The 26,025-nt window shown below is 53.1% G+C and overlaps 2 protein-coding genes across 13 annotated transcripts; one reads left to right on the plus strand and one right to left on the minus strand.

Moving 5' to 3' along the window:
- Positions 1 to 7,653: 7,653 nt before the first annotated feature.
- NEIL1 (nei like DNA glycosylase 1) lies at positions 7,654 to 14,205 on the plus strand. Of its 7 annotated transcripts, XM_027123659.1 has the most exons (10): positions 7,654 to 7,763; positions 9,253 to 9,709; positions 11,598 to 11,717; positions 11,814 to 11,877; positions 12,158 to 12,257; positions 12,684 to 12,811; positions 13,137 to 13,164; positions 13,241 to 13,410; positions 13,579 to 13,744; positions 13,927 to 14,122. In XM_027123659.1, exons 2-10 carry the CDS (start codon positions 9,276 to 9,278, stop codon positions 13,995 to 13,997), a joined length of 1,281 nt encoding a protein of 426 aa, XP_026979460.1. In that variant the 5' UTR covers positions 7,654 to 7,763; positions 9,253 to 9,275; the 3' UTR covers positions 13,998 to 14,122. The 7 variants fall into 7 exon arrangements, with proteins under 7 accessions (XP_026979460.1, XP_026979461.1, XP_026979458.1 ...); XM_027123660.1 differs by lacking the exon at positions 7,654 to 7,763 and having other exon boundaries at positions 8,704 to 9,709; positions 13,349 to 13,410; positions 13,927 to 14,199; XM_027123657.1 differs by lacking the exon at positions 7,654 to 7,763 and having other exon boundaries at positions 8,704 to 9,709.
- A 691-nt stretch (positions 14,206 to 14,896) lies between these two features.
- On the minus strand, positions 14,897 to 25,939 carry MAN2C1 (mannosidase alpha class 2C member 1). Of its 6 annotated transcripts, none has more exons than XM_027123649.1 (26): positions 25,811 to 25,939; positions 25,431 to 25,556; positions 24,868 to 24,991; positions 23,642 to 23,712; positions 22,383 to 22,560; positions 21,884 to 22,073; positions 20,624 to 20,730; positions 20,331 to 20,441; positions 20,044 to 20,136; positions 19,800 to 19,916; positions 19,479 to 19,574; positions 19,237 to 19,382; positions 18,763 to 18,886; positions 18,281 to 18,402; positions 18,088 to 18,173; positions 17,816 to 17,971; positions 17,509 to 17,606; positions 17,233 to 17,327; positions 16,869 to 16,973; positions 16,611 to 16,767; positions 16,376 to 16,519; positions 15,879 to 15,988; positions 15,699 to 15,778; positions 15,416 to 15,564; positions 15,220 to 15,329; positions 14,897 to 15,147 (listed from the first exon to the last, which is right to left on the minus strand). In XM_027123649.1, exons 1-26 carry the CDS (start codon positions 25,909 to 25,911, stop codon positions 15,021 to 15,023), a joined length of 3,123 nt encoding a protein of 1,040 aa, XP_026979450.1. In that variant the 5' UTR covers positions 25,912 to 25,939; the 3' UTR covers positions 14,897 to 15,020. The 6 variants fall into 6 exon arrangements, with proteins under 6 accessions (XP_026979450.1, XP_026979455.1, XP_026979453.1 ...); XM_027123654.1 differs by having other exon boundaries at positions 17,233 to 17,365; positions 17,509 to 17,619; positions 25,811 to 25,934; XM_027123652.1 differs by having other exon boundaries at positions 15,032 to 15,147; positions 15,416 to 15,524; positions 15,643 to 15,778; positions 25,811 to 25,934.
- Between the last annotated feature and the right edge of the window lie 86 nt (positions 25,940 to 26,025).

Here is a 26,025-nt window from a genome sequence, read left to right on the forward strand (position 1 = left end):
TCAGCTGTTAGAATTCTATGCTAAGGATTTTAAAACAGCTATCATAAAAATGCCTCAAGTCTCAGCAGAGAAACAGAAGATATAAAGAACCAGATAAAAATTTTAGAACTGAAAACTACAATAACCCAAGTAAAAATCTCAATGGGTAGACTTAACAACAGAAGAAAGAATCAGTGGATTTGAAGCTAAATCAATAGAAATTACCCAGCCTGAATAACAGAGAGAAAATAGTTTGGAAAACAAACAACAACAACAACAAAACAATAAAACAGAGTTTCAGGGACCTGTAGGACTATAACAAAAAATCTAGTATTTGTGTTGTCAGAGTCCCAGAAGGTGAGGAGAAAGAAGGTAGGACAGAAAAAGTATTCTAAGAAATAATGGCTAAAATTTTCCAAAATATTGCAAAAGACACAAACCTACAGAGTCAAGAAACCGAATGAACTCCACACAGGTTGAACCCAAAGAAATCTATGTCAAGGTACGTCATAATCAAACTTCTGAGAACTAAAGAAAAAAAATTTTGAAAGCAGCAAGAGAGTGATGACACCTTACATATAGGGGGGAAACAATTCGAATGACTGAATATCTCATCAGAAACCACAAAGGCCAGAAACAAAAAGCGCAACACGTTTCGGGCCCTGAAAGAAAAGAAGTGTCAACCCAGAATTTTATATTCAGCGAAAATCACCTCAAGAGTAAAGGGGGAGTAAAAGAATGAAATTAGAACATTTTTCTCACACCATATACAAAAATAAACTCAAAATGGATTAAAGACCTAAATGTAAGACTGGATACCATGAAACTCGAAGAAAATGTAGGCAGAACACTCTGACATAAATTGTAGCAATATTTTTTTGGATCTGTCTCCTAAGGCAAAGGAAACAAAAGCAAAATTAAACAAATTGCACCTAATTAAACATAAAGCTTTGGCACAGCAAAGGAAACCACTGACAAAATGAAAAGACAATCTACAGAATGGGAGAAAATATTTGCAAATGATATGACCGATAAGGGGTTAATATTCAAAATATATAAATAGCTCATACAATTCAATATCAAAAAAAAACAAGCAACCCAATTAAAAACTGGGCAGAAGACCTGAAAAGATATTTTTCCAAAGAAGACATAGAGATGGCCAACAGGCATATGAAAAGATGCCCAGCATCACCAATTATTAGAGAAATGCAAATCACAACCACAATGAGATATCACCTCACACCTGTCAGAATGACTATCATCAAAAAGACCACAAATAACAAATGTTGGTAAGGATGTGGAGAAAGGGGAACCCTTGTACATTGTTGGTCTGAATGTAAATTGGTGTAGCCACTGTGAAAGCAGTATGGAGGTTCCTCAAAAAACTAGCAATAGAACTACAATGTAATCCAGCATTCCTACTTCTGGGTATTTATCTGAAGAAGACAAAGACACTAATTCAAAAACATACATGCACCCCAATGTTCATAGTGTGTGTGTGTGTGTGTGTGTGTGTGTGTGTGTATGTGTATATATATATATATATATATATATATATATATGATATCACTCAGCCATAAGAAATAATTAAATTTTGCTATTTACAAAAACATGGATGGACCTGGAGGGTATTATGCTTAGTGAAATAAGTTAGAGAAAGACAAATAGTGTATGATATCACTTATATGTGAAATCTAATAAATGAAATGAATGAATATAACAAAACAAATAGACTCACAGATATAGAGAACAAACTAGTGGTTACCAGTGGGGAGACAGAAGGGGGAGGGGCAAGATAGGAATAGAGGATTAAGAGGTACAAACTACTATGTGTAAAATAAATAAGCTTCAAGGACATATGTACAGCACAGGATATATAGTCAATGTTTGATAATAACTTTAAATGGAGTATAATTATAAAAATATTGGATCACTATGTTGTACACCTGAAACTAATATAGTATTGTAAATCAACTATACTTCAATTTGAAAAGTGACAAAATTGTAAGGCATTTTAAAAAAGAGTAAAGGGGGAAATCAAGACATTCACAGATGAAGGATAACTAATATAATTTGTCACCAGCAGACCTAATCTAAAAATAAAAAGGCTAAAAGGAAACCATAAACAAAACAAAAAGACAACCCACAGCATGGGAGAAAATATTTGCAAACGATGTGACTGACAAGCGATTAATCTCCAAAACATATAAACAACTCATGCAGTTCAATATCAAAAAAACAAACAGGGCTTCCCTGGTGGCACAGTGGTTGGGAGTCTGCCTGCCAATGCAGGGGACACGGGTTCAAGCCCTGGTCCGGGAAGATCCCACATGCCGCGGAGCAACTGGGCCTGTGCGCCACAACTACTGAGCCTGTGCTCTAGAGCCTGCGAGCCACAACTACTGAAGCCTGCGCACCTGGAGCCCATGCTCCGCAACAAGAAAATCCACTGCAACGAGGAGCCGGCGCACCGCAGTGAAGAGTAGCCCCTACTCGATGCAACTAGAGAAAGCTGGTGCGCAGCAACAAAGACCCAACGCAGCCAAAAAAATAAAATAATAAAGTAAATAAATATATAAAAAAAATTGTTAAAAAAAAACAACCCGATGAAAAAATGGGCAGAAGATCTAAATAGACATTTTTCCAAAGAAGACACACAGATGGCCAAAAAGCACATGAAAAGCGATGCTCAACGTCGCTAATTATTAGAGAAATGCAAATCAAAAGTACAGTGAGGTATCACTCCACACCAGTTAGAATGGCCATCATCAAAAAGTCTACAAACAATAAATGATGGAGAGGGTGTGGAGAAAAGGGAACCTTCCTACACTGTTGGTGGGAATGTAAATCGGTACAGCCACTATGGAGAACAGTGTGGAAGTTCCTTAAAAAATTAAAAACAGAGCTATCATATGATCCAGCAATCCCATTCCTGGGGACATATCCAGAGAAAACCATGATTCAAAAAGATACATGCACCTCAGCGTTCACTGCGGCACTATTTACAATAGCCACGTCATGGAAACAACCTAAATGTCCATCAACGGATAAAGAAGGTGCAGTACCTATATACAGTGGAATATTACTCACCCATAAAAAAAGAATGAAATAATGCCATTTGTAGCAACATGGATCAACCTAGAGATTATCATACTAAGTGAAGTAAGTCAGACAAAGAAAGACAAGTGTCATATGATATTACTTATATGTGGAATCTAAAATATGATACAAATGAACTTATTTACAAAACAGAAACAGAGTCACAGATGTGGAAAACAAACTTATGGTTACCAAAGGGGAAAGGTGGGGGGGGAGGGATAAACTGGGAGGTCAGGATTAACATATACACACTACTATTTATAAAATAGATAATCAACAAGGACCTACTGTATAGCACAGGGAAGTCTACTCAATACTCTGTAATAACCTATATGGGAAAGGAATCTGAAAAAGAATAGATATATGTATATGTATAGCTGAATCACTCTGCTGTACACCTGAAGCTAACACAAAATTGTAAATCAACTATCCTCCAATATAAAATAAATTTTTTTTTAAAAAAAGGCTAAAGGAGGATCTCCAAACAGAAAGGAAATGATAGAAGAAGAAATCTTGAAACATCAGGAAGGAAGAACAATGGAAAGACTAAAAACGTGGATGCAGTAGACTTTCCTTCTCTTGAGTATTTTGAAATATGTTCGACAGTTGAAGCAAAACAAAATACTGTTAGATGTGGTTCTCAATGTATGTAGAACAGATATTTAAGGTTATTATAAACACGGGAGGGCAAAGGGAAGTAAGGTTTCTCTATACTCAAATTGATAAAATGTCGACACCAGTGAACTGTGACAAGTACATACATGTGTATAGTGTAACACCTACAGCAACCACTTCAAAGGGTATGCAATATAACACACTCAAAAACAATATAGGTAAGTCAAACTGGAATTCTAAAAGATGTTCAAGTAGCCCACAGGAGGGCAAGGAAAAGAAGACAAAACGAAAAACAGGGAATAAACAAAGCACAAATAAAGTGGCAGACAAAAAATCACAAAGAAATTTCCAAGTCTCATCAAATGTATAATATGAACTTGGTTTCCTAGGTAGCATTCCCTCTTCTGTGTTGTCACAGAATCCCATAGAATCTCCTCTCATTGCTATTGTAGCACTGCATTAATTTTGTATTTACTACCCGCCTTTTACCAGCCTTTTTTAAAGATGGGAATTGTATATCCCTGTTTATCCCTGTATATCCCTTTGTATAGCCCCAAAGACTAATATAGTACTCTTTCAATAAGTGGGGGTAAAAGATAAAGATTGCAACAAATTTAAAGATATGAAATGTGGAAAAAAATCTATGAGTCCATAAAAGATAACCCCCCCAAATCAATTCTAATTTGTCACCATTGGATATTATTGCACCAAATTCTTAGTCTAAAAATTGATAATTAAAGAGAAGGGTTTCAGAATTTATCCTGTCTTTTTAGTATTTCAGAATATCCAAATAACCCTAGTCAATGAAGTAAATCTCTTCTTTACAGAAGAATTCCAGCTAATGTAGAAGGAATGACAGAATCAGAAAATCACCATTTTGTAACTCCCAATTAAATACTTGATTGAGGCAAGGATCACCAGTGATGATAAAGCCATTAGGTGAAAGGATGATGTGATGTGAAACTGGGTATTTGCGTGGTGCTAAAGAATCACCACATGTAAACAACCCAATGTCCCTCAGCTGGTGAGTGGATAAACATGCTGGTACATCTACACAGTGGAATACTACTCAGCAATAAAAAGGAATGAACTAGGGGCTTCCCTGGTGGCGCAGTGGTTGAGAGTCCGCCTGCCGATGCAGGGGACACGGGTTCGTGCCCCGGTCTGGGAGGATCCCACATGCCGTGGAGCGGCTAGGCCCGTGAGCCATGGCCATTGAGCCTGCGCGTCCGGAGCCTGTGCTCTGCAGCAGGAGAGGCCACAACAGCGAGAGGCCTGTGTACCACAAAAAAAAAAAAAAAAAAAAAAAGGAATGAACTGATTGATAAGCATAATAACGTGGATGGTTCTCAAATGCATTATGCTATGAGGAAGAAAGCAGATGCACAAGGCTACGGGCTGAAGATTCCATGTACAGGCATACCTCGGAGTTAACTGCAGGTTTGGTTCCAGAACACTGCAGTAAAGCAAGTATGGCAATAAGGTGAGTCACATGAACTTTTTGGTTTCCCAGTGCATAGAAAAGTTTTGTTTACACTATACTGTAGTCTATTAAGTGTGCAATAGCACTGTGTCTAAAAAAACAACGTACAAACCCTAATTAAAAAATACTTTATTGCTGGGGGTGTGCGCAAAGGATGGATTGGGAGTTTGGGATTGGCAGATGCAAACCATTATATGTAGAATGGATAAACAACAAGGTTCTACTGTATAGCACAGGGAATTATATTCAATATCCTGTAATAAACCATAATGGAAAAGAATATGAAAAAGAATATATATATAAATGTATAACTGAATCACTTTGCTGTACAGCAGAAACTAATACAACATTGTAAATCAACTATACTTCAATAAAATAAATTTTAAAAATACTTTATTGCTTAAAAAATGCTAACCATCATCTGACAATGGAGGATTGCCACAAACCTTCAATTTGTAAAAAAAAAAGAAAGCAATATCTGTTAAGTGCAACAAAGTGGAGCGCAATAAATGAGATATGCCAGTGTATGATATTGGCAAAAAACTATAGGGGCGGAAAACAGATCAGTGGTTGCCAGAGAGTACGGTGTAAGTGTTGACTAAAAAGGTGTACGGGCAAATTTTAGGGGGGTGACAGAAATGTATTATCTCTTGATTGTGGTGATGATTATGAGTGTATGAATTTGTCAAAACTCACACTCTAGGGCTTCCCTGGTGGCGCAGTGGTTGAGAGTCCGCCTGCCGATGCAGCGGACACGGGTTCGTGCCCCGGTCCGGGAAGATCCCACATGCCGCGGAGTGGCTGGGCCCGTGAGCCATGGCCGCTGAGCCTGCGCGTCCGGAGCCTGTGCTCTGCAATGGGAGAGGCCACAACAGTGAGAGGCCCGCGTAACGCAAAAAAAAAAACAAAAAAAACCTCACACTCTAGGGACTTCCTTGGCGGTCCAGTGGTTAAGACTCCACGCTTCCAATGCAGGGGGCCACGGGTCCAATCCCGACTGGGGAACTAAGATCCTCCATGCTGTAAGGCGCCACCAAAAAAAAAAAAAAAAAAACCTACCAAAAACAAACAAAACAAGAAACTCACATTCTAAAAGAGATGAATTTTACTGTATGTACATTTTAACTTAATTTAAACAAACAAAAATAGACCAACAAAACAAAGAAATCACCCCATAGATTATTTAGTGGTCACAAGGTGTGAAACATACCTTTACAACACAGAAGTCTGGCTGTCAGAGCCTCACCAGTGATCAATTTCAGCCTCACTAAAGTGAGACAACCAGATGTTGGGCGCCTCCTAATGTGATGCAGTTTGGAGTACAGAGCAGCACCCAGGAGACATATGTATTTCCAAGCTTTAGATCTAATTTCTGGTGTGCAGGGAAAACTAGAGATAGAGGAACAAGTTAACGACACCCAAGGAAACATCAGACAAATCCAGAATGTGATGGGGCATCTCAAAGGACAATTGGCTTGGAATCTTCAGAAAGGTCAGTATCATGAAGACCAAAAAAAAAGGAGGTGAGGTGGGTAAGAGGTGGGGAGGGTGGTTCCATCTAGATTAAAGTGACTGAAGAGACACAGAATCCTTATTTGGTCTCTGATTTGAACAAACTAGCTATCAAAGACATTTTGCGGACAGTTAGGGAAATCTGAATGTGGGCTATGTATTAGGTAATATTAACAAGTTATTGTTGGGACTTCCCTGGTGGTGCAGTGGCTAAGACTCCGAGCTGGAGTCGATCCCTGGTCAGGGAACTAAATCCAGCATGCTACAACTAGGACCCGGTGCAGCCAAAATAAATAATAAATAAACATATTTTTAAAAAAGTTGTTAACTTTACTAGCTCGATAAAGGCATTGTCTCATTTTAAATACTGTCAAAATAAATGAATAAATAGATTAAGGGGGGAGGAAGGAGAAGTAGTATGAATCCTGGCTGTGGGTCAGGGACCAGTGCCTGCTACACTTAGGATGAAAGGCCAGCTCCTTACAGAGGCCTCCAGAGGTCGGACCAGACCAGACCAGCTCTTGCTTGTGTGTCTGTCCTCACCTCTCAGCACTACCCCCAGCCACCTTCTTTGCGTGGGCCAATCGCTTGCTTTCCAGCCTCCAAGCCTTTGCATTGGCAGTTCTTTCCGCCCGCCGTAGCGACTCGTCCCCTCTCTTTTCCGGATGGCTCCTTCTGAGGTTTCAGCCTAAATGTCATCGCAGAGAGACCCTCCTCCACAACGGAAGTAGGTTCCGCTCTCGGCTCCTGCCTTTGGCTGCTTGGCTACGCTTCATCGCCCGTGGTGATGATGTTTACTTGTTATGTCTGACTAGCGTTGAAACTTAGAGCCACCACCGGGTCCCCAGAGCCTGCATTTATCGCGCACCTGTTCGCGCTCTGCGCACAGCTGCAGGCGCCTCTGCTTTGGGACGGTGCTTCTGTTTCCTGCTGGGAGTGCCGACCCGGTCCCGGACTAGCCGGGCGGCTTTTCACAGCCACAGAGACAGCTGCAACCCGGGACCTCAGACCTGACGCCGGATCCCGCCGGCGCCGGGCAGCGGGAAGCCAGGTTCTTCCGCCACCCCCCAGCCAGGTGACTGCCCCAAAGCCTTTCCCACACCCCAAGCCCCCCAGCTCGGGGACCCCACCCGGAACAGTCTTTGCCACCTACCTGAGGAACTACACTTCCCATCAGGCGCTGGAGCAGCGACCGCAGCTCCCAGTGTGCTCCCAGGCGCCGCTCCGCCCCCGGCCTTAACCCCATAGTACCTGCAGGCTGGCGGGAGCGGCGACGGGCGCAGGTAGCCTGCGAGTGGGCCCGGGGTCGGGGTGGGTGTGCAGCAGAGCTGAGGAGAGGACGGGTTTGGGGGCCTTGGGGAGGAAGGGAGCCAGGGTTAACCAAGGACGGACAGCGGGGGTGGAGGATGGGGGTGGGTGGGAGGCGAGCCATAGAGCGTCCGCCCCTCGCGAAATTAAGAACCTGGAAGTTCACCTTTTCCAGCAAAACGAACCCTTTCGGGTGCCAGGTCCGGGGCGGCGCTGAGGTTGCGGCGGGGGCGGGGGGGAGGGCAAAGGAGTCTGCCCTGGCTAAATGTCCCCCTCTGCCCAACACATACCTTCGCCGTCGATCTGGCGAAGAGGAAAGTGGCAAACTCTCCTCTCTACGCCAGCGAGGGTGAGGAAGGGGACTACGCCTCTCTCGGCCCGAGGCGCTGACCGCTGACCGGGGCGTTTCCTATTACCCCCTGGACCATGGGCTAGAGCTTGGGGAGCCCTTCTGACTCCCCTATCTCCTCCCTCGAAGTCGTGTGTACCTGACTCCAGCGCTGATGTACCTGGAGACACCTGCATTCCCTCTTCCTTGTCCTCGCTATGGTCCTGACCAGTGGGTGGTGGCAGGCCTCCACAATGCCGGCTGAGCCTCTGAGCAACCGTTTTCCCAGCTCTTCTCTTCCAGGCTCATTCCCTCAGTCATTGTGACAACCGATGCGGGCCTGATTCCAAGCGGTGGGGTGATGAGCAAGCAGAGCTTCCACTCTGGGGTGGGAGTGGAGGTAGAGGCAGAGAAGAGATGATAAAATAATTTCAGGTTCTGGGAGTGCCACGAAGGAAGGAAAACGTGTAGGGGGTCGGGGGGGTACGATGCTGCCTTGGATAGGGTGGTCAGGGAGGTCCTCTCTTGGATGTTCCCAGACTGAGGGGGACAGCAGGGGCGAAGGCATGGGGGAAAGAAGAGCAGTGTGCTTGAAGCAAGTGAGTCAGAGGGAGCGTGGGAGGAAATGAGATGACAGTGTGGGCCCGGGAAGGATCTGGACGTTATTCTAAAATCAGGAAGGGTTCATGGAAGCCCATGGAACGCGTTAATGAGCAAGGGAGTCACGTTTCCCTAGTCTGAGCTTTCTCAGCATTTTCGGCGGGGGGCGGGGGAAGGGTTGTGGAGCAGGGGCTGTGGCCAAGCCAGCTGACTTCCTGCCAATTATCAGTTGACCATGGCCCTCTCTGACCCTCTGAAAACTGGGAGTGATAATTGCTACCTCACTGGATGCACACCTGGCCCAACCTGCTGTCATCTTCCCCCACAGGGCCTGGCCACCCCTCCCACAGAATGCCTGAGGGCCCTGAGCTACATCTGGCCAGTCACTTTGTGAACGAGGCATGCAGCGAGCTGGTGTTTGGCGGGTGTGTGGAGAAGTCACCTGTCAGCCGCAACCCTGAGGTGCCCTTTGAGAGCAGCGCCTACCACATCTCAGCTTTAGCCCGAGGCAAGGAGCTGCGCCTGACACTGAGCCCCCTGCCTGGGGCTCAGCCCCCACGAGGGCCACTGGCCCTTGTCTTCCGCTTTGGCATGACCGGCTCCTTCCAGCTGGTGCCCAGCGATGCGCTGCCACCCCATGCCCATCTGCGCTTTTACACGGCTCCCCCTGGCCCCCGACTTGCCCTCTGCTTCGTGGACATCCGCCGCTTTGGCCGCTGGGACCTCGGGGGCAAGTGGCAGCCAGGCCGCGGGCCGTGTGTCTTGCTGGAGTACGAGCAGTTCAGGTAGGGCCCGCACCAGGTGTGATGAATACAGCCCTGGGCTCCTGGCCGTTAGTGCCTCGGTGGCCAAGAAGTGAGTTCCAGCCCCTTCACCTGTAGACCAAGACAGTGTGCTTTCCTGGGGACAGTTCCCTGAGCTAATGGATGTGGAAACCCAAAACTGACGTGGTAGAGGGTGGGAGCAAGAGGTGGATGAGGACATGGCCAGTTAGTGTGAGAGCTGGGTCTCAGGTCAGCATCCCACTCTGTCTTTTGGCACCCTCAAGAGGCTAAGAAGAAAGGTGGAGAGGCTCTAACAACCTAAGAAAGGAGGCTGAGCAGGAAGGAATTGCTTCAAGGGAGTGGGGAGAGGACTGCCTAATGTGGTTTCTGAATCAGACTGTGGTCTCCCATATTCTGCCTACCCACTGGTCTGTGTCCCGTGGTCTCTGTGCCCGTCTTCTGCCTGAGGGAGGGGTAACGGCCCCACCTGGGATGTGATCCAGGTCACATAAGATGGCACAGTGTCAGCCACTTCCCCTCCTCTAAAGATAAAACATGTATGAGTCTCTGCTTCGTGCCAGGCCAACTCTAAGTGTTGGGGGTTCAGCAGTGATCAAGAGGGATGTGGTCCCTGCTCCCACAGAGCTAGTTCAGGTAGGGCAGGGGGAAAAAGGGGACTAGATTAATTCAAATAGACACATGCCTGAAGAAAAATCCAAGAGGTAGAGAATGACTTTGAGCTGTGGAGGTGGGGGGAGGAGGAGGGCGCATTAGGAAAGGCCACCCCAGGTGACGTGTGAGCTGAGGCCTGCCTGATGAGAAGGAGCCAGCTGTGCACAGCTCTAAGGTAAAAGCAATCTGACAAGAATCACAAACACAAAGGCTCGGAGTGGACTTGGCAAATCCTTTCTTGGGAAAGGCACGCCTTCGGCTGCCCCTTGGGGTGGGTCAGGGCGTCTCTGGTGCCACAGAAGGCAGCAGACTGCTGGCCTTCCCAGGTATGCCCCCAAGTGCACCCCTAGGGAAGTGTCTGTGTTGTCTTGGATTTCTCCCACTTCACCTCTTCTGGGGAGTCATGCCACAAGTTAACCCTTTGCCAGCTGAAGCTTCTCTCACAAGATGAGCGTTTCGGCTTGTTTTGTCCTCCAGCTGCGGAGCCTGTGGGGATCCGCCCCCCTCAGGGATCTGAACACCCAGGCCAACCTTCCACTCTTACCTTTACCCCAAAACTCTGTCTTCTGGCCCCCTATTTCACTTGCTTCTCACGCCCATCACTGAGTCAGTCTTGCCATGATCCTTTTCCACAAAGAAACAAGATACATGTACCCTTCATGGTGGTGAAGAGAGACCCATGACCCTCGGAGGTGGGGGGGGAGCTGCTGGGGCACTCACCAGCCAGGGCTTGCCCCCTCACTCCTGCTAAATAAACAGTGCCAGTACCAGCTTCCTGGAAGATCTTCAGCTTCTTGAAAAGACCTGACCCCGCCAATATCAAACCTTCATATCTAACCAACCAGAAGTCCTAGACAGGGAGTTCCAGACTGCGGTCACACCTGAGGTCCTGTGGTCACCTTGTTCCCAAAAATGTCTTGAGTCTGAGGCACTTTGGTGATATACACACCACATACCTAGACTCGTGTGTTTTCTTGAACAGGCTGCTTTTGACTGGTATTTTTTTACCTTTTGTAACGCATTAAAATCCCACACTGTTGTTCCCATTTAACAGAAAACTGAGGTTCCCACTGCCAAAACACCACTGAGGGTGGGAAGAGGGGAACTGGGACTCCCCATTTCCTTCCCTTGCACCCAGGAATGGGTTCCCCCAGCTCCTCTCCCCTAACCCATTGGGAGGCAGGGAGGGGTGGGGTGGGCAGAATGGGTCTCATGTGCCCAGACTGTGTCCCTCCAGGGAGAATGTGTTACGAAACCTAGCAGACAAGGCCTTTGACCGGCCCATTTGTGAGGCCCTCTTGGACCAGAGGTTCTTCAATGGCATTGGCAACTATCTGCGGGCAGAGATCCTATACCGGTCAGCAGGCAGGCCCTGGGCACGAGGGCTGGGGTGGCTGGGTGTGCCCACATTCCCCACTGCTTAGCATGGCGCCCTCTCTCCACCTCACTGCAGGCTGAGGATACCCCCCTTCGAGAAGGCCCGCACGGTTCTGGAGGCACTGCAGCAGCGCAGGCCGGTGAGGCTGCAGGGAGGGATGCACGCACCTATTAGTGCAGGCCGACAAGGGTCTGGGCTGGGTCAGGCGTCTCCAGCTTAACTCAAGCAGGTCCATTCTCGGTTTCCAGCCTGTTTCCCCATCTCTACAATGTGTGTGCGTGGGGGAGGTGATGGGGGGGCAGATGAACTGTCTGAGTCCTGCCAAGCTCAGAAGGGGTCTGTTCCTCAAGGGGTCAGCTGCCTTCTGAGTGGCCCTGCCTCATACTGACATCCAGGTCCTACCCCTGCCTCTTCTCCAGAGCCCGGAGCTGACCCTGAGCCAGAAGATCAGGGCCAAGCTGCAGAACCCAGACCTACTGGAGCTGTGCCACTCAGTGCCCAAGGAAGTGGTCCAGCTGGGTGAGGCCTGGGAGGCAAAGATGGCCAGCTAGGTCTGCTTTGGCATATCGTGTAACCTGGGACAGTTCCTGCCCCTCTCTGGGCCTGGTTCCCTGCCTGGGGAATGGAAGTTTGTCAACCTAGTCGTTCTTAAATGGACTAGGCCTCCTTCACTGATCTTCACGTGTCGGGTGTCTATGTCCCCTGAGCTGCCCCATGAGGCAGGCAGGGCAAGGATTCTTAACTCAACTCCAGGATGGGAAAGCCATGGCCCAGAGTGGGGAAGACACCAGCCTGAGGTCACACAGCTGGAGGAGGGAGAGCCTTGGCCCCCTGACTCAGTCCATCAGCTTGTAAAGCTGAGGTCTGAGCCAGGTCTAACTGGGCTCCCCCCTCTCCCAGCCTAAGTCAGCCCTCTGACCTCCGCCTGGCTCCTCTGTCCCACAGGGGGCAAAGGCTATGGGCCGGAGAGCACGGAGGAGGACTTTGCTGCCTTCCAAGCCTGGCTGCGGTGTTATGGCACGCCAGGCATGAGCTCCCTGCGGGACCGGCATGGCCGCACCATCTGGTTCCAGGTTTGGGCTCTAATGCTCACACAGGCAAATGGAGCCCTAAGGAAGTTGGTGGGATGGAAAGACCTGGGGTTGCACTGTTCCTGAGGATCTAAGCTTTCCCTGTGCTATGCCCCTCCCCTCCTCGGAGTCCCAGGGTCCCAGCTAGTGGAGCAGCCCAGGGCAGGGTTACCTTGCTGTTGGCTCTGACCTGGGGGGGAGGGGACGGTCAGAGAGGCTTCCTAGGGGAGGGGCTTCACTGATCTGGAAGGACAGGTGTGAGTTCTGCCTCTCCAAGGAAAACTACCCCTGCCAGATTGACTCCTGAATTCTCCTGATTCCATTTTAGGGGGATCCTGGACCCTTGGCGCCCAAAGGTAAGCTATGCCTAATGTAATGAGAGGGAAAAGGACTAGTTGCCTGCAAGGGCTACAGCACCCTTCTCCATCCCGGTCCCCACCCCAACCCTCAGAGGCACTCCAGAGTGGGAGCATGGGAGTCTAGAGAAAGGGGGCTGCGGCCACAAGGCCCTCCAACCCCATCAGCAACAGTATCCTGCAGGGGGCAAGTCCCGCAAGAAGAAATCCAAGGGAGCACAGAGGGGTCCTGAGGACCAAGTGGAGGTATGTCTCCCTGCTCCTACCCCCTCCCTGTACCCTCTCCTGTCCTGGCTGTACCTCCCAGGCCAGGCTCTTGGGCAGCTCCTTCCCTTGACAATGGAGGGCAATGGTGGGTTCTAACCAACCTGTGACTTGCTGAGCTCTTCAGGGACCCGTGTCTTCTCCACCCAGAATCCTCCATCTCCAAACAAGGCCCCTTCAAGGACACGAAGGGCACGGAGAGGCCTTCCTGAGCAGACTGCGGCCCAGCAGCCCGAGGGGACCAGCCTCCAACGGGACCCAGAAGCCCCCTGCGTCCCTGAGAAAGGGAAGAGGAGGAGGCAACCAGCGACCTCAGGTGGGCCTTCCTCAGCATCTTCCTCTAGGGAGGGAAGGGGCACCACCAAAACGGGCTCTCCAGGAGAGGAAGGGATGGCAGTGCGGGTGGGAGGAACACGTCGACAAAGGTGGCAGGGAGGCTGTTGGGACAGAGTCCTCAGCCTGGGGTCCGAGCTGCCACCTCACCTGTCCTCCCCACAGGCCGCCGCAGACCCCAAAAGATCAAGGCTGACACCCCATCCTCGGAGCCTGAGGAGACCTCAGCCTCTTAGCAGGAGGGTCTCCTTGCTTGCATCCACCCCTTCCTGCTGCCCTGGATCTGGGCCTGTGCGGCTTCCTGGAAGTTGCAGGGGACTGGCTGCCCCTGGCCCTGTGGCCATTCCCTGTACAACTATGATGTTTTTAATTGTACCCATTGTCCCCATTTTTTAAGCCCACGTGAAAAAGGCTGTAATTTTTAGTAAACTGATAAACCTTGAACTTCTTGGGTTGGCTGCAGAAGGTCTGGGAAAGCCGAATGTGGAGGGCCTGGTGCCCAGCCCTGGGGACAGGAGGGCCACTGCCTCAGCATGGCAGACTGAGCCCCATCCCAGGCCTCAAGGCCCTGGCTCTCAGGACAGTCTGCCTCTGCAGGGACAGCCCTTCAGAGGTGGTGCAGAGACCCACCCCGTCCCCCGGGGCAGCCCAGGCTCTACAGCTCCTCCAGTCCAGGATTCCTCATGTGGCTGCTCCCCTAGCCTAGTCCAGACTAGTCAATGCTCCCCTCCTAGTGGGGACCAGCCAGAACCCACCCACCAGGCCTCCTCCCCAGCCCCAGGCCCTCTGCCTGTGGACACGGGGGAAGAGCTGCTGCTGCTTCTTTTCCCCTCACCCCACCGGCCGCACCACATGGCATGCGGGATCTTAGTTTCCCGACCCGTCCCCTGCATTGGAAGCTCAGAGTCTTAACCACTGGACCGCCAGGGAAGTCCCAGAAGAGCGTCTTATATCGTGGTCTTACAGTCAGCTTATGGTCACCGATATCCCCCGTCTCTGTCATGGGGCCTGCAATCCAGACCCTGCGCGCACAGATAACCTTAGATCTTGCCCCTGTCCCCAGATGCCTGGGGTAAAAACTTCCCCCCTCAATGCCTGAGTTTGGGACCTGAGGGGACTGAGCAGGGGCTACCAGCAGGGTTCCTAAGCCAAGCGTTTATTGTTCAAGAGGTAACTATCCTTGCTTCAGGCTTGAGAGGCAGAAATGAGGAGCCCCCAAAAGCCTTCCACAAACAAAACCCCACGCTCAGGGACTCATCTCAGCTCGGTGCGGGCTGCAGCACGAGCAACAGGGACTGCACTTGGAAGGGAGAAAAGGTGAGCTTCAGGCGGCTGTCCCGAAGGGGCAGGGGGCCAGCAGGGTCACGGCGCTCCAGGAGGTCACAGCTGGAGAACAGGAGGGACCATGAGGGCCCCGCGAGGGCAGGACTCCCACTCCCACCCCGCGCCCCCACTCACAGGACGGCCTCCTGAACCGGCAGCGACATGTGCAGCCAGCAGTCCACGTGGCTGCCGTGGGCCTCGTACAGCCTCAGGACCAGCTTGCGGCCCTGGAGGCTGGTCTCCGCCTACGGAGGGAGGTGGTGGTGGGCGGGGCCGAGGGCGGGCCCAGCTCGGGACCCCGGCCCGCTCCCCGCACCCCACCGGCCCTTGCCTGCTTGACGGTCTCCAACACGACTGCGGGCGAGGACACTGAAAAGGCGCTCCAGGCGGCGGCGGGTGCCGGGCCTGGGGCGGGCAGCGCCAACAGGGGGAAGTTGAGGCTGTAGGCAGCGGGAATAACGCCAGCGTCTTGGAAGGACCCTGGGCGCAGACCGGAAAGGGACGCGTGGTGGAAAATGAGGGTAGGGGCGTGGGACTGCTGGAGTGCTCCCCACTTACCGTTGGTGCAACCGAGGCTGAGAGGGGCAGAGAGGTATCGGGGCCGCAGCACTCACCCTCATGCGGCATCAGCGCGTAGGTGAACTCGTGGCGCCCCATGTCAACCGTGGCGTCAGGGGACTTGGGCGCCCGCAAGCTGGGGTGGGGAGGGTGGTAAGGGCCAGGCTGGAGCCGCCGAAGTTCTGTCCTGGGAAGACCGCGCTCCCATACCCGTCCCTGGGAGGCACCCCACTCACAGGGAGAGGCTGAGGACGCTGCCTCGCACTGACGCGCCATACTTGCAGTCATTGAGCAGAGCCAGCCCAAAGCCGTGCTCTGACAGATCGATCCAGCGGTGGGCCCACACCTGGAGGGTAGATCGGAGACCCACTTGGTGGCCCCGCCGCCTCCTCGTGCTCCAGAGCTCCTGTCAGTAGACTGAGGGAAGCTCTGGGACCACACGATTGAATGCCAGCTCTCACTACAGGAGGCCCTGCGCACACCACACAACCTGTCTAAGCCCCGGCTCCTCATCTGGGAAAGGGGGATAAGGGTACTTACCCCACCAAATGGGCATGAATATCAGACTAAACAGAAAGCATTTAGCACCATGCCTGGCATACGTGTCAGGAACCAGCAAATGCTGACCATCATCTTCCTCCTCCTCACCCCATACCACACAACGAGTCTCTCCCCAGCCAGGGAGGATCCAAACCCTCCACCACACCCCGCCCCACACCACCCCACGTCAGACCTCAAATCGGGCCCAGTCCCAAGAGGTGTTGTAGTGGGTGGGCCGCTGCAGATGTCCGAACTGGACCTCAAAGGTGGCCTGGGGGCTCCGCACACGGGCAGGGAACTCCACCTTCAGGAACTTGTGGGCCTCGTGCCAGTGCACCTGTCGGGGGTGGAGGTAGGGGTGCAAGGGGAGGGACCCCTCCTCGCCGGCCACACCCAGGGAAGATACCCACCGCCCTGCCCCCTGCTACCTCGGTGTGGAAGCGGACATAGGGGCAGCCGACGTCCAGCACCACCTCTTGGCTGAGCTGACTATTGGGGCTGATCTGCAGCAGAAACCAGGCGCTGCCCCGCACGCCACCCTGAGTGCCCACGGCCAAGGTCCCTGCCTGGCCCAGCACTGGCTTCCTGGGGAACAGGGGAGGGAGGCGCTGAGCCAGGACGGCCTGGCGGAGGGGGCCCAATACTCTCCTATCCCACGCCGCCCCCAAGTCCTGCCCACCCCGCACCGTGTTTCTAGGTGGTAGTCCATGACGTCCCACGCGTCCCAGTACAGGGGGACATCATCGAACAGCACAAACTGGTTCCCCACGGCACCCTCAGCAATGGCCTCCCTGGAAGGACATGGAGACTGGCGCTTTATAACTGTATGACTGCAGTCTCTCCAGCTGAGTGAGGTGGGTGGGGTGGGAGGTAGGGTGAGTAGGCCCAGAGGACAGGAGACTCCTAACCCAGCCGGCCCCATTCCATGTGTGGGTCCCAGTCCTGAGCCACCTGTGGGCTACTGTGGTCAGCTGTGGCCAGGGGACAGAGGGAATGAGAGGTCTGGGGTCCCCTGCCAGGCACTGGGAGAGGGCAGTGAGGGGTTAGCACCTGCCAGAGGCCACCAGCACCAGAGACGTCAGGCGGCCAGTTGGGTCCAGCCTCACCCGGATGATGCCGTTGTCCAGAGTCACAGAACCGTCAGTCTTGGTGGGAGGGGGCCTTGAGGCTAAGTCTGCAGAGGCTTCCCGCCACCAACAGCCCGCCCAACCCCAGCCCCAGCCCTGCCTTGCCACCTGCTCCAGGTTGGGGAGCTCAGAACCCCCACGTTGTCAGGGACAGCCCAGGACAGCCAGCCCCCGCCCACGGCGATGTGCCAGCACTCACCTCCTGCACTACAAACACAGGCTGCTGGGGCAGCAGGGGCTGCAGCGAGGTGGGGGTGGGAGCGGGAGCATAGCCCATGCTGGGCACTGTCACCAGAGCTGGGGATGAGGCCTGGGCATCAGCACAGCCTCCTTCACCTTCCAGGAACCATACTCGGGGTGGGGTGGGGGGCTGGAGGGGGTGAGCATTACTAGTACTCTCTAGCCTGGGGCAACCCGGGGCAGAGATCTCCAGGGGAATGTCCACAACTCTCGATTTGGCCTTGATCCCTCCTGCTACAGTAGCCACCCTTCTCCCCAGCTCATACCTAGGCAGTGGGCCCCACCAGGCCTGGGCAGGGCCAGCACTTCAGTGCGCTTCCAGGGCAGTGTGTTGACAATGAGGAGGCCCTCAGGACCTGGTTCCCCAGCACAAAGGGCTGCGGCTGCAGCGCTGAGCAGCGTGTTGCCACGGGAACGGATGTCTGGGGAGAGACTGGCTGGTCATGGGTGGGCAGTGGGTCTGGGTGACCCCTGAATGTCCCACAGGAGACACTCTGCCCTGGGTGCTGGAGAGCAGCGGAAATGTTGTCAGCCTCACCTTCGTAGTGGCACATGGCTTCCTCTGCCACCAGCTGGATGCAGCTTCCAGTCACCACATCGTGGAACTGGTTCAGAAGCAGGAGCCTGCGGGGGGCCAAGGGCAGGGCTGCGGAAGGCTGGGAGGGAGGGGCAGCCGCAGAGGTGTCTGGGGTGAGGTTAGTGGGTGGCAGGGGGGCAGAAGACAGACTGACCTCCAGAGGTCCTGTAGCTGGGCGGCCGGGTAGAGGAACTGGGCACTGCGGGCCAGGGCCAGGCTGCTGAGCAGCTCCACGTCATGCAGGATCCGCTCACACTCCCGGTTCCCCTTCTTGATCTGAGCCCAGAGTAGGGAGAATCAGTCTAGAGTCTGTTCAAGCATCCCAGGACACCTTCCAAAGCCTTCCCTTGCTCAGAACCCCTGGTGGCTCCCCAGGGCCTCTTGTGAGTTATCTACCCCAGATGCCTCCCTCCTACCCCCTCAGCCCAAGCCCTTCCTCCCTCAGGGATGCTCAGTCCTGCCTCCTCCAGGCTCCTGACCACCCGGCTCTTGCACTTCTCTCCTCTCGGCTCCTCCGTGGAACACAAGCCTCTTCCCCCAGGTCTGGGCTGGGCTCTGTCCCCTGCTTCCTCCTCTGACCCTCTGGGCCTCTCAAGGGCACGCCCTCCCCATTTGGCTCAGCAACCAGCTCCTGACCTGGGCATGGGTGGTGTAGGTGCCATTATGTAGCTCCAGGAAGAGCTCTCCGACCCACGTGCACAGCTGCTCCGAGTGGCCCTCTAGCGCCGAGAAGAGTCGCTCCGGAGAAGAGAACTGCACCCTGAGGGAGACTGCAAGCCTGGGTCTCCCAGCTTGGCCGTGTGATTCACCCTTCTTCCATGCAAGGGTGACAAGAGACCCAGTCCCGACAGAAAGGAGCCACGCCCAGAAAGCTCCCTGTCCACACAAAGCCAGTTCTGGACACCCCAGGAGAGTTTTCTCTCTAGTAGGTTTAAGCCCCGTCCCACCTTTAGCTTTCCCCTCACCCTACCACCAGGGTAGAAGTTGGGAGGAGCCCATGGTCTGGGATTGGAGGGGGACAAGGTTTAGGGGAGGTGTCGGGCGCAATATTTGAGCAGAAGGGACTAAGGGCAAGGGTGGAGGGTAGGGCTGAGTGAGCCCAGGCCTGACCTGGGCAGCCCATCTGTATTGCACAGCCGCTTCAAGCGGTCCACCATGGTCTGGGTGGGGCCACCACCCCCATCCCCAAAGCCAAAGAGGAAGGCACTGTGGTTGGTACGCCCCTTGTCCCGGTTTTTGGCCACAGTCTTCAGCACCTGCACAGGTGGGCTCAGGGTCAGCTTAGAACAGGACACCCAGCCCTCTCCAGCCTGCCTCCCATCCCCGACCTTGGCCACTAGGTGCCCTCTCACCTCCTCCACACTGCCCTGCATCCCATATGAGTCACCAGGCGGGAAGTGGGCCAGCACCCGGGAGCCATCCAGCCCCTCCCAGAAAAAGGTATGGTGCTGCAGGCAGGGAAACAGGTAGAAGAGAGAGGGCAGAGTCAGGGCTGAGGCAGAGCCGGGCCTCCTAGACCTGCCCCTCCTGTTGTGTGACCCTGGGGGAGGCATGCCTTCTCTGGGTCGGGGTTGGGTGGCTTGTCCAGGGCCCCTCAATAAGCCTGGATGGAGATGTATGGGCTAGGTGGGACCCAGGCCCACTCTGAGTCTGGTTCCCTGGGGCCTGCTCACCGGGAAGTTGTTCACCAGGTTCCAGCTCAGTTTTTGGGTGAGGAAGTGCCTGATGCCACAGCTGCGCATGATCTGTGGGAGCTGCACTGAGTAGCCGAATGTGTCTGGCAGCCAGAACTGCAGGGAAAGGGCCTCTGGGCACGGGAACCACGGCTCGGCAGCACGGCCACAGCCTCTGCCCCTCATCACTCAAGGGCAAGCTCCAGCCCCATGCGCCTGCAGGCGCAGCCGGCTCCCAGCCTACCTCAGAGCACATCTTCCCAAACTCCTGCAGGAAGAAGCTCTGTCCCTGCAGGAACTGCCTCACCATGGCCTCTCCACTGGGAAGGTTCCCATCCTGGCAGTGAGGGAACAGGGAGGCAGCCGGGGTCAGCACCAGGTGGAGCTCAGGCCAACCACCCGGACAGGAGCAGCCAGGGCTGTGACACTGGGTTATAGTCAGTGCCCAGGGAGTGTCCATCTCCTCACAGGCCCACCTGTCTGTCTGCCAGAGGGGAGGTTTCTGGGGCCAGGGCTGTGGACTGCACTTACCATCTCCACCCAGGTGCCCCCGACGGGCACAAATTGCCCACGGCAGGCGAACTCCTGGAGCCGGGCATGCAGGCCAGGGTAGTGGCTCTTCACCCACGCGAGCTGCTGTGCCTGTGGGGCAGACGAGGCAGGAGCTGGGCCAGGGGGACAAGAACCCCATCCAGGGCTGAGCACCTGGGGCCCAGTGGGTGGCTGAGGGTGAGTAGCCCTGCCCCTCAGGCCCCAGAAGCCCTCGGAACCTCACACTAGCCCCCATTGGGCTCCAGGTACCACCGCACAGCCGTCCCTCTGACCTGGGAGCAGGCAAAGATGAACTCAGGATTCCGCTCCATGAGCTGAACGACTGTCACCCAGCTCCGGGCACATTTCCGCACGGTCTCCTTGAAGGGCCAGAGCCAGGCTAGACAGGGAGGAGGGTGAAGGATAAGAGAGCAGCAAGGTCCCCAGCTCCTCACAGATCTCCAGCCGCACCCCTGCCCCCCAGCATCCAACCACGCCCAGCCTGGGCCTCCAGAGGGTCATCCTAGCCTTCCGTCCATCCCAGGCCCTTTCCCTGCAAAGTCCTGTGGCATCTCTCCTGAGCTGTCACTTTACATCACTCTTGCAAGGTAGGAGTAGGGACTGGGGAAAGGAGGTTGGCTGGGCCTATCGGATCAATTTTACATCAGGAAATGGAGGCCCCAGTCCCTGGAATAGCCTTACTCTGAGGTTCAGACACCCCTGAGAGGATCCTGTAAGAGGCAGTGGGGGTTGGCCCTTCCCCTGCACGCACATTGAAGGACAGCCTGGAACAGAGGGCACAGCTTCCTGAGATGGACCTGCCTGGGCCAGCTGTCCCGCGTGAGGCACTACAGCCTCTTGCAACCTCTAGGCCTCAGTTCCTTCTTTACCAGCCCAGAACTCTACATCCCATGCTTTGGCACAGCAGAGAAAGCCCTTGTTCTGTGGTTCAGAAACTTTAGCTGCATCAGAATCAATACTTTGGGGAGTTTTTTAAAAATGTAATTTCCCATAAGCCTCACAGACACTGCAGACTTAACCAGGTTCAAAACTGACCTCCTGATCCTCCCCAGGAAACCTCCCCCTGGGCTTGAGTCCCCATCTCAACTACTTCCACATCACTCCTATCTGAGGACTTGGGCACTTGTCAAATTCTTACTCATCCTCACTCTGTTCAAAGGTCATCTCCTCTGAGAAACCTTTCTTGAATCCCCCAGACCCAGCTGGGTTAAATGCCTCTTCTGGGCTCCCCAGCCCCCGATCCTTCCCTCCATCCTGGCAGCAACTGTGTCTGCCTATTTTGTGATCACCAGTCTCTATAGTCCTAGCCTCCCAATATCTAGCATGGGGCCACACGGGGCATCAGATTTTGTTGAAAGAATAAACGAAGCCACATCTAGCAGAGCCTACAGCCCATTCCCCTTTCCCCAGGGAAAACTGGGGTCCAAGAGGGGCAAGAACTCGATGTGGATCACACAGTGCTTCCAGGGCACAGCCAGGTCTTCGAGGCCACTCCTGCCTCCCTGAACCAGCCCAGACAACTGCTGCCCTACCTGTATCAATGTGGCAGTGCCCCAGGGCATGGATGGTATGCTGGCTTTCACCCCCACGTTGGCCAAAGAACTTGGAGGCCAGGGCCTGGGCCACTGGGAAGGTCTCCGGCTGGGCGGGGTCACATATGTTCACCATCTGGTTGGCTGTGTACAGGGCCTGGTAGCTGCGCTGGTTGTCCTCCCCGAGGCCCTGCAGCAGGGTTCTGTCCCTTAATCCCCATCTCAAGCAAGCAGAGTCTCCAAAATTAGACCCCAGCTGATCTCCCACGGGTTCTCAGCAGAGCTCCTCCCTACCTCCAACCCTGTGCTCCTGCTGGCCCCCCTGCTCAGCACTGTCTCCTTCCTCCCCTTTACACAGGGAAATCCTCTCAACACTCAGGCAGGCATGAAACACCCTCCCTATTCTGGATTCCCAGAGCTCCAACTATCTGACCCAAGAAACAGCCTGCCTGGAACAGGGCTCTAGAGTGTGAGCAGGTGGCACGGGGGTGTCGAGTACCTTGGCCATCCCCAGCAGCAGCTCCAGATCCACCAGGAGCTTGTGGACATCCCGGTGGAACACGGCCAGCTCAGCCCGGCTCACCTGGAACATCTTCTCTGGGTCAGGGGCTGCGATCATGGTTCCCTTCCCGGCCCCCAGGAGCCCATTGCAGGCTACTTCCACATAGAGGGTCAGGCTACAAATGCGGGGAGGCAGCCTCAGGCCAAGGGACTGGCAGAGGACTCTGGGGCTTGGGGAGGGAGGACCAAAGAGGCATCCAGCAGACCCCTCCCTATTCACCCCCAGGATCTACCACCCAGAGGATCTCACAGTTATGTCAGGTGCGTGTAAGAGAGGGTCATGGTAGAAACAACAGACTACACCAAATTCTGCTGATGAGTGTTCTGCCTTGGTTGGGGTGAATAAGTAGCCAAGTTTGGAACCATGTGAATTATACTGTTGTTTAGACTTTTATTTCCAAAGCTGTCTTTACAATGCACTGCCTTGGTCTCAGAACCCTCTTTGCACATTAAAAACATGTTTGGATCTCCCAGGTCCAGTCTTTCAGAACAAAGATCCATCAGCCAATATGGGCAGGCCACTGTTTGGAGAGCATGGTGGGCTGTGGTGCTGTTCTACTCAGTCTTCAGAGAGCAAACATGACTTCCTTCGGGAAGCCTTCCATGACTCTCCTCTTATCCCTCTCCCTAGTCTAGAACAAATTTCTTATGTTGAAAGTTTTTTCTTTCAAAGCCCTCATCAGTTTTGCAATTATTAAGTATATGTGAGTCGCCCTTGCTGTCAAGAATCACATCATTCACCATCAGTCCCAGTGCCTGGAAACATCAGATACACAATGTTCAATAAATATAATACCTAAGAAGAGTTTTTGATAGTGTCATAAAATGCATGTTATAACATGGATTTTTTAAAAATCAGGATTCAAAATATCAAAGAAATACAACCTCAACTAGTAAAAACTACATTTGAAAGAATTCCCGAGAAGAATGCTGAGATGTTAATAATGGACATCACTAAGTGATGGGATAATGGGAGTTATTTACTTCTTTGTGCTTTTCTGTATTTAACCCAAGAACGAAAACACTATCTTTATAGCCAGAGAAATCCTGCTTTTCAAAAATAAACTATGAGAGTTGAAGATGGTTGTATTGAAAGTGGGTGTGTTTCTCAGATGGCTCTGGGCCTCAGCTCCTCCTTGCCCACTGATGCTCCCTCCCCTACAGCACTGGTCAACCACAGCACAGGGACTCACTCACCTCCGGGGGTCTTCTTCCCCCAGCTTTTCAGTCAGGACATAGCTGGTCTTCTCCCCCTCTTTGGTCAAACCCTGGTGGGGAGTGCAGTGAAAGAGACAGGACCTGAGGCTTGTGAACAGCTCAGATGAAGTATAAGCTGAGGGAGGCCAGGCCCCTCTACCGGGTCCCTAGCACTGGCTCCTCTCTCCCAGACAAGGCCAAGATTGACAAATCAGGGACCTCTGGTAGCAGGTGCCCCAACCCCCATGGCAGTCAGTGCCATGACCACCAAATGGCACCTATCTGCCAGCAGAAAAGCCACTGGTCTTGTGGAGTCTTGGGGAGGTATCAGGTCCTTGGTGGCTTCTGGTGGCCTCTGTACCCCTGAATAAGCATCTGAAGGGAAACTCTCTGAAGTCAGGGACAGGTTTACCTCATTCCCCACTATATCCCCAGTGCTTAGCACAGGGACCTGCCAGAGAGGGCACTCAGGAGACATCCTGCTGAGCCAGTGAAGGGAGGGAGGGAGGGGTCTGCCATCTTTCTGTACAGGAAGAACAACAGTCCTGACCTGAGACTGAGGGTTAGTCAAACTGAAATGGAAGCTGTGTGAACCTGAACAAGTGTGTTAACATCTATATATCTGTTTCTTAGTCTGTAAATGGCCATAAAGACCTACCACATAGGATTTTAAAGGTTAAACCTGTTAAGGTTGGATGCATAAACAAGGTACTTAATAGTGGTTATATCTGGGGAACTGTGGGTGAGGTAGCAGGGAGATATCCATTATTTCAGGTGAAGAGGACTTTTTAAACTTTATATTATCCAGAACTGTTTCGAAGTCTCCCTCCCCGACTGCCATAAGCATATATTCCATATAATAAAAACCAGTTTATTTAAAACTAAAAATAGAAAGTGATATAGTCTGCAAAGTCACTAGTCTGGCACCTAGTAAAGGGTTAATAAATGGATCTGCTGTACCTATTATTGTACTTGATTAATAACTATTTTCATCCCAGAATGGGAGGGTGACCAGTCAGTGGCAGGGTTGGTTTAGTATTAATTATGTTGAGACCCTCAGCGATCCTCTCAAACATGAGAAGGAACAATTACACCGGGGCCCAAGCAACAACCTGTCCAGTCCTGAAATCCTGATACCACCCTGCAGGCATAGCCACTCAGCTGTGGCTTCTCCAGAGACCAGGGCTGAAATGTGGCCATACCTGACCTAGGGCAGGGCTCCTCACCTGGACAGGTTCCCCATCACGCCACACCAGGCCTTCTCCATCACTTTCCCAGCGAAGGTGAACTTCCTGACCCACCCATGCCTCTGGGATGGTCAGCTCCACCCGGAACCAACAGGTCCACCATCTGCAACAGAACCACTAAGATGGGCCTAGGGGTCAAAGCCCTTTCCTTTTGACATACTTCCTTGGACTAAGGGTCAGCAGGGGCTTGAGACTTTCACCAAGTATCTGCAGCATCACAAGGTATTCAGCTTTGATCCACAAGCAAGGAGCAACGGGGTGTACAGCAAGGTGAGGGAAAGAGGCAGAGAATCAGGGGTCTGTGATTTGTCCTAGAGTGTCCTGCCTAAGGGATGTCCAGGGACTGGGAGAAGGGGGGGAAATGAAAATTCTCCCATTAAGTCTTGAGGGATCAGGGATCTGCTCCCAGCAGAGGGTGCTGCTCTGCCCCAAGTGACGGTCTAGGGCACAGGGCCGACAATGGAGGTGTGGCCCTTAGGGGAGGCGAGTAAGCCGGGAGCGGGGCCCTGTCGGCCCCGCCCTCCCTCTGGAGCGTTACCCACGTGGGTCCGAAGCTGTCGCCGACCTGCGCGGGGCGGAAATCCTGCTGGACTGCCTCCTGGTAGGGAAGCCTTTCGGGCGTCAAGAAGCTGGAGAGCTCGGCCACTGGGCAGCTGTCTCCGAAGAGCCTGGGCGGGAGGGGCAGGTGGGCACGCGCCACTGGGCCAGCCGGCGGGTGGGGACTCGCATTCCCTCGATCCACCGCCGGGAGGGCTGCCTCACAGCTCAGTCTCCCCCCATCCCTCCTCCTGGGCCCCAGCCCTTTCCGCGGCGGGCACTTTGTCCCTCGGCCCAGGTGGCCGAAGCTTGGGTTTCCCCCCGGACGGGAAGGCTAGAGACGCGTGGATGCGGCCGGCCGGCGCCAGGGACGAGGTGGCCACACCTGCCGCGGAGATTACAGTCGGTAAAGTAGAGCGGCGACACGAATTTCTCCACCCGCTCCAGCGTAGTGCGCCAGTGCTTCAGGGCCGGCGCCGCCGCCATCGCCGCGCGCTCTCTCCTCTCCCCGGAAGGCCCCAAACCCTGCCGGCGCGGTCCACGGCCTGGAACCAAAGGTTCCGGCGTCCGAAGGGCGCCTTCCAGGCCCGGACAGCTTTT

Source organism: Aethalodelphis obliquidens, unplaced genomic scaffold (genome assembly GCF_003676395.1).
Source record: "Aethalodelphis obliquidens isolate GAN/ISIS:26980383/991018 unplaced genomic scaffold, ASM367639v1 scaffold26, whole genome shotgun sequence".
Classification (NCBI taxonomy): Eukaryota; Metazoa; Chordata; class Mammalia; order Artiodactyla; family Delphinidae; genus Aethalodelphis; species Aethalodelphis obliquidens.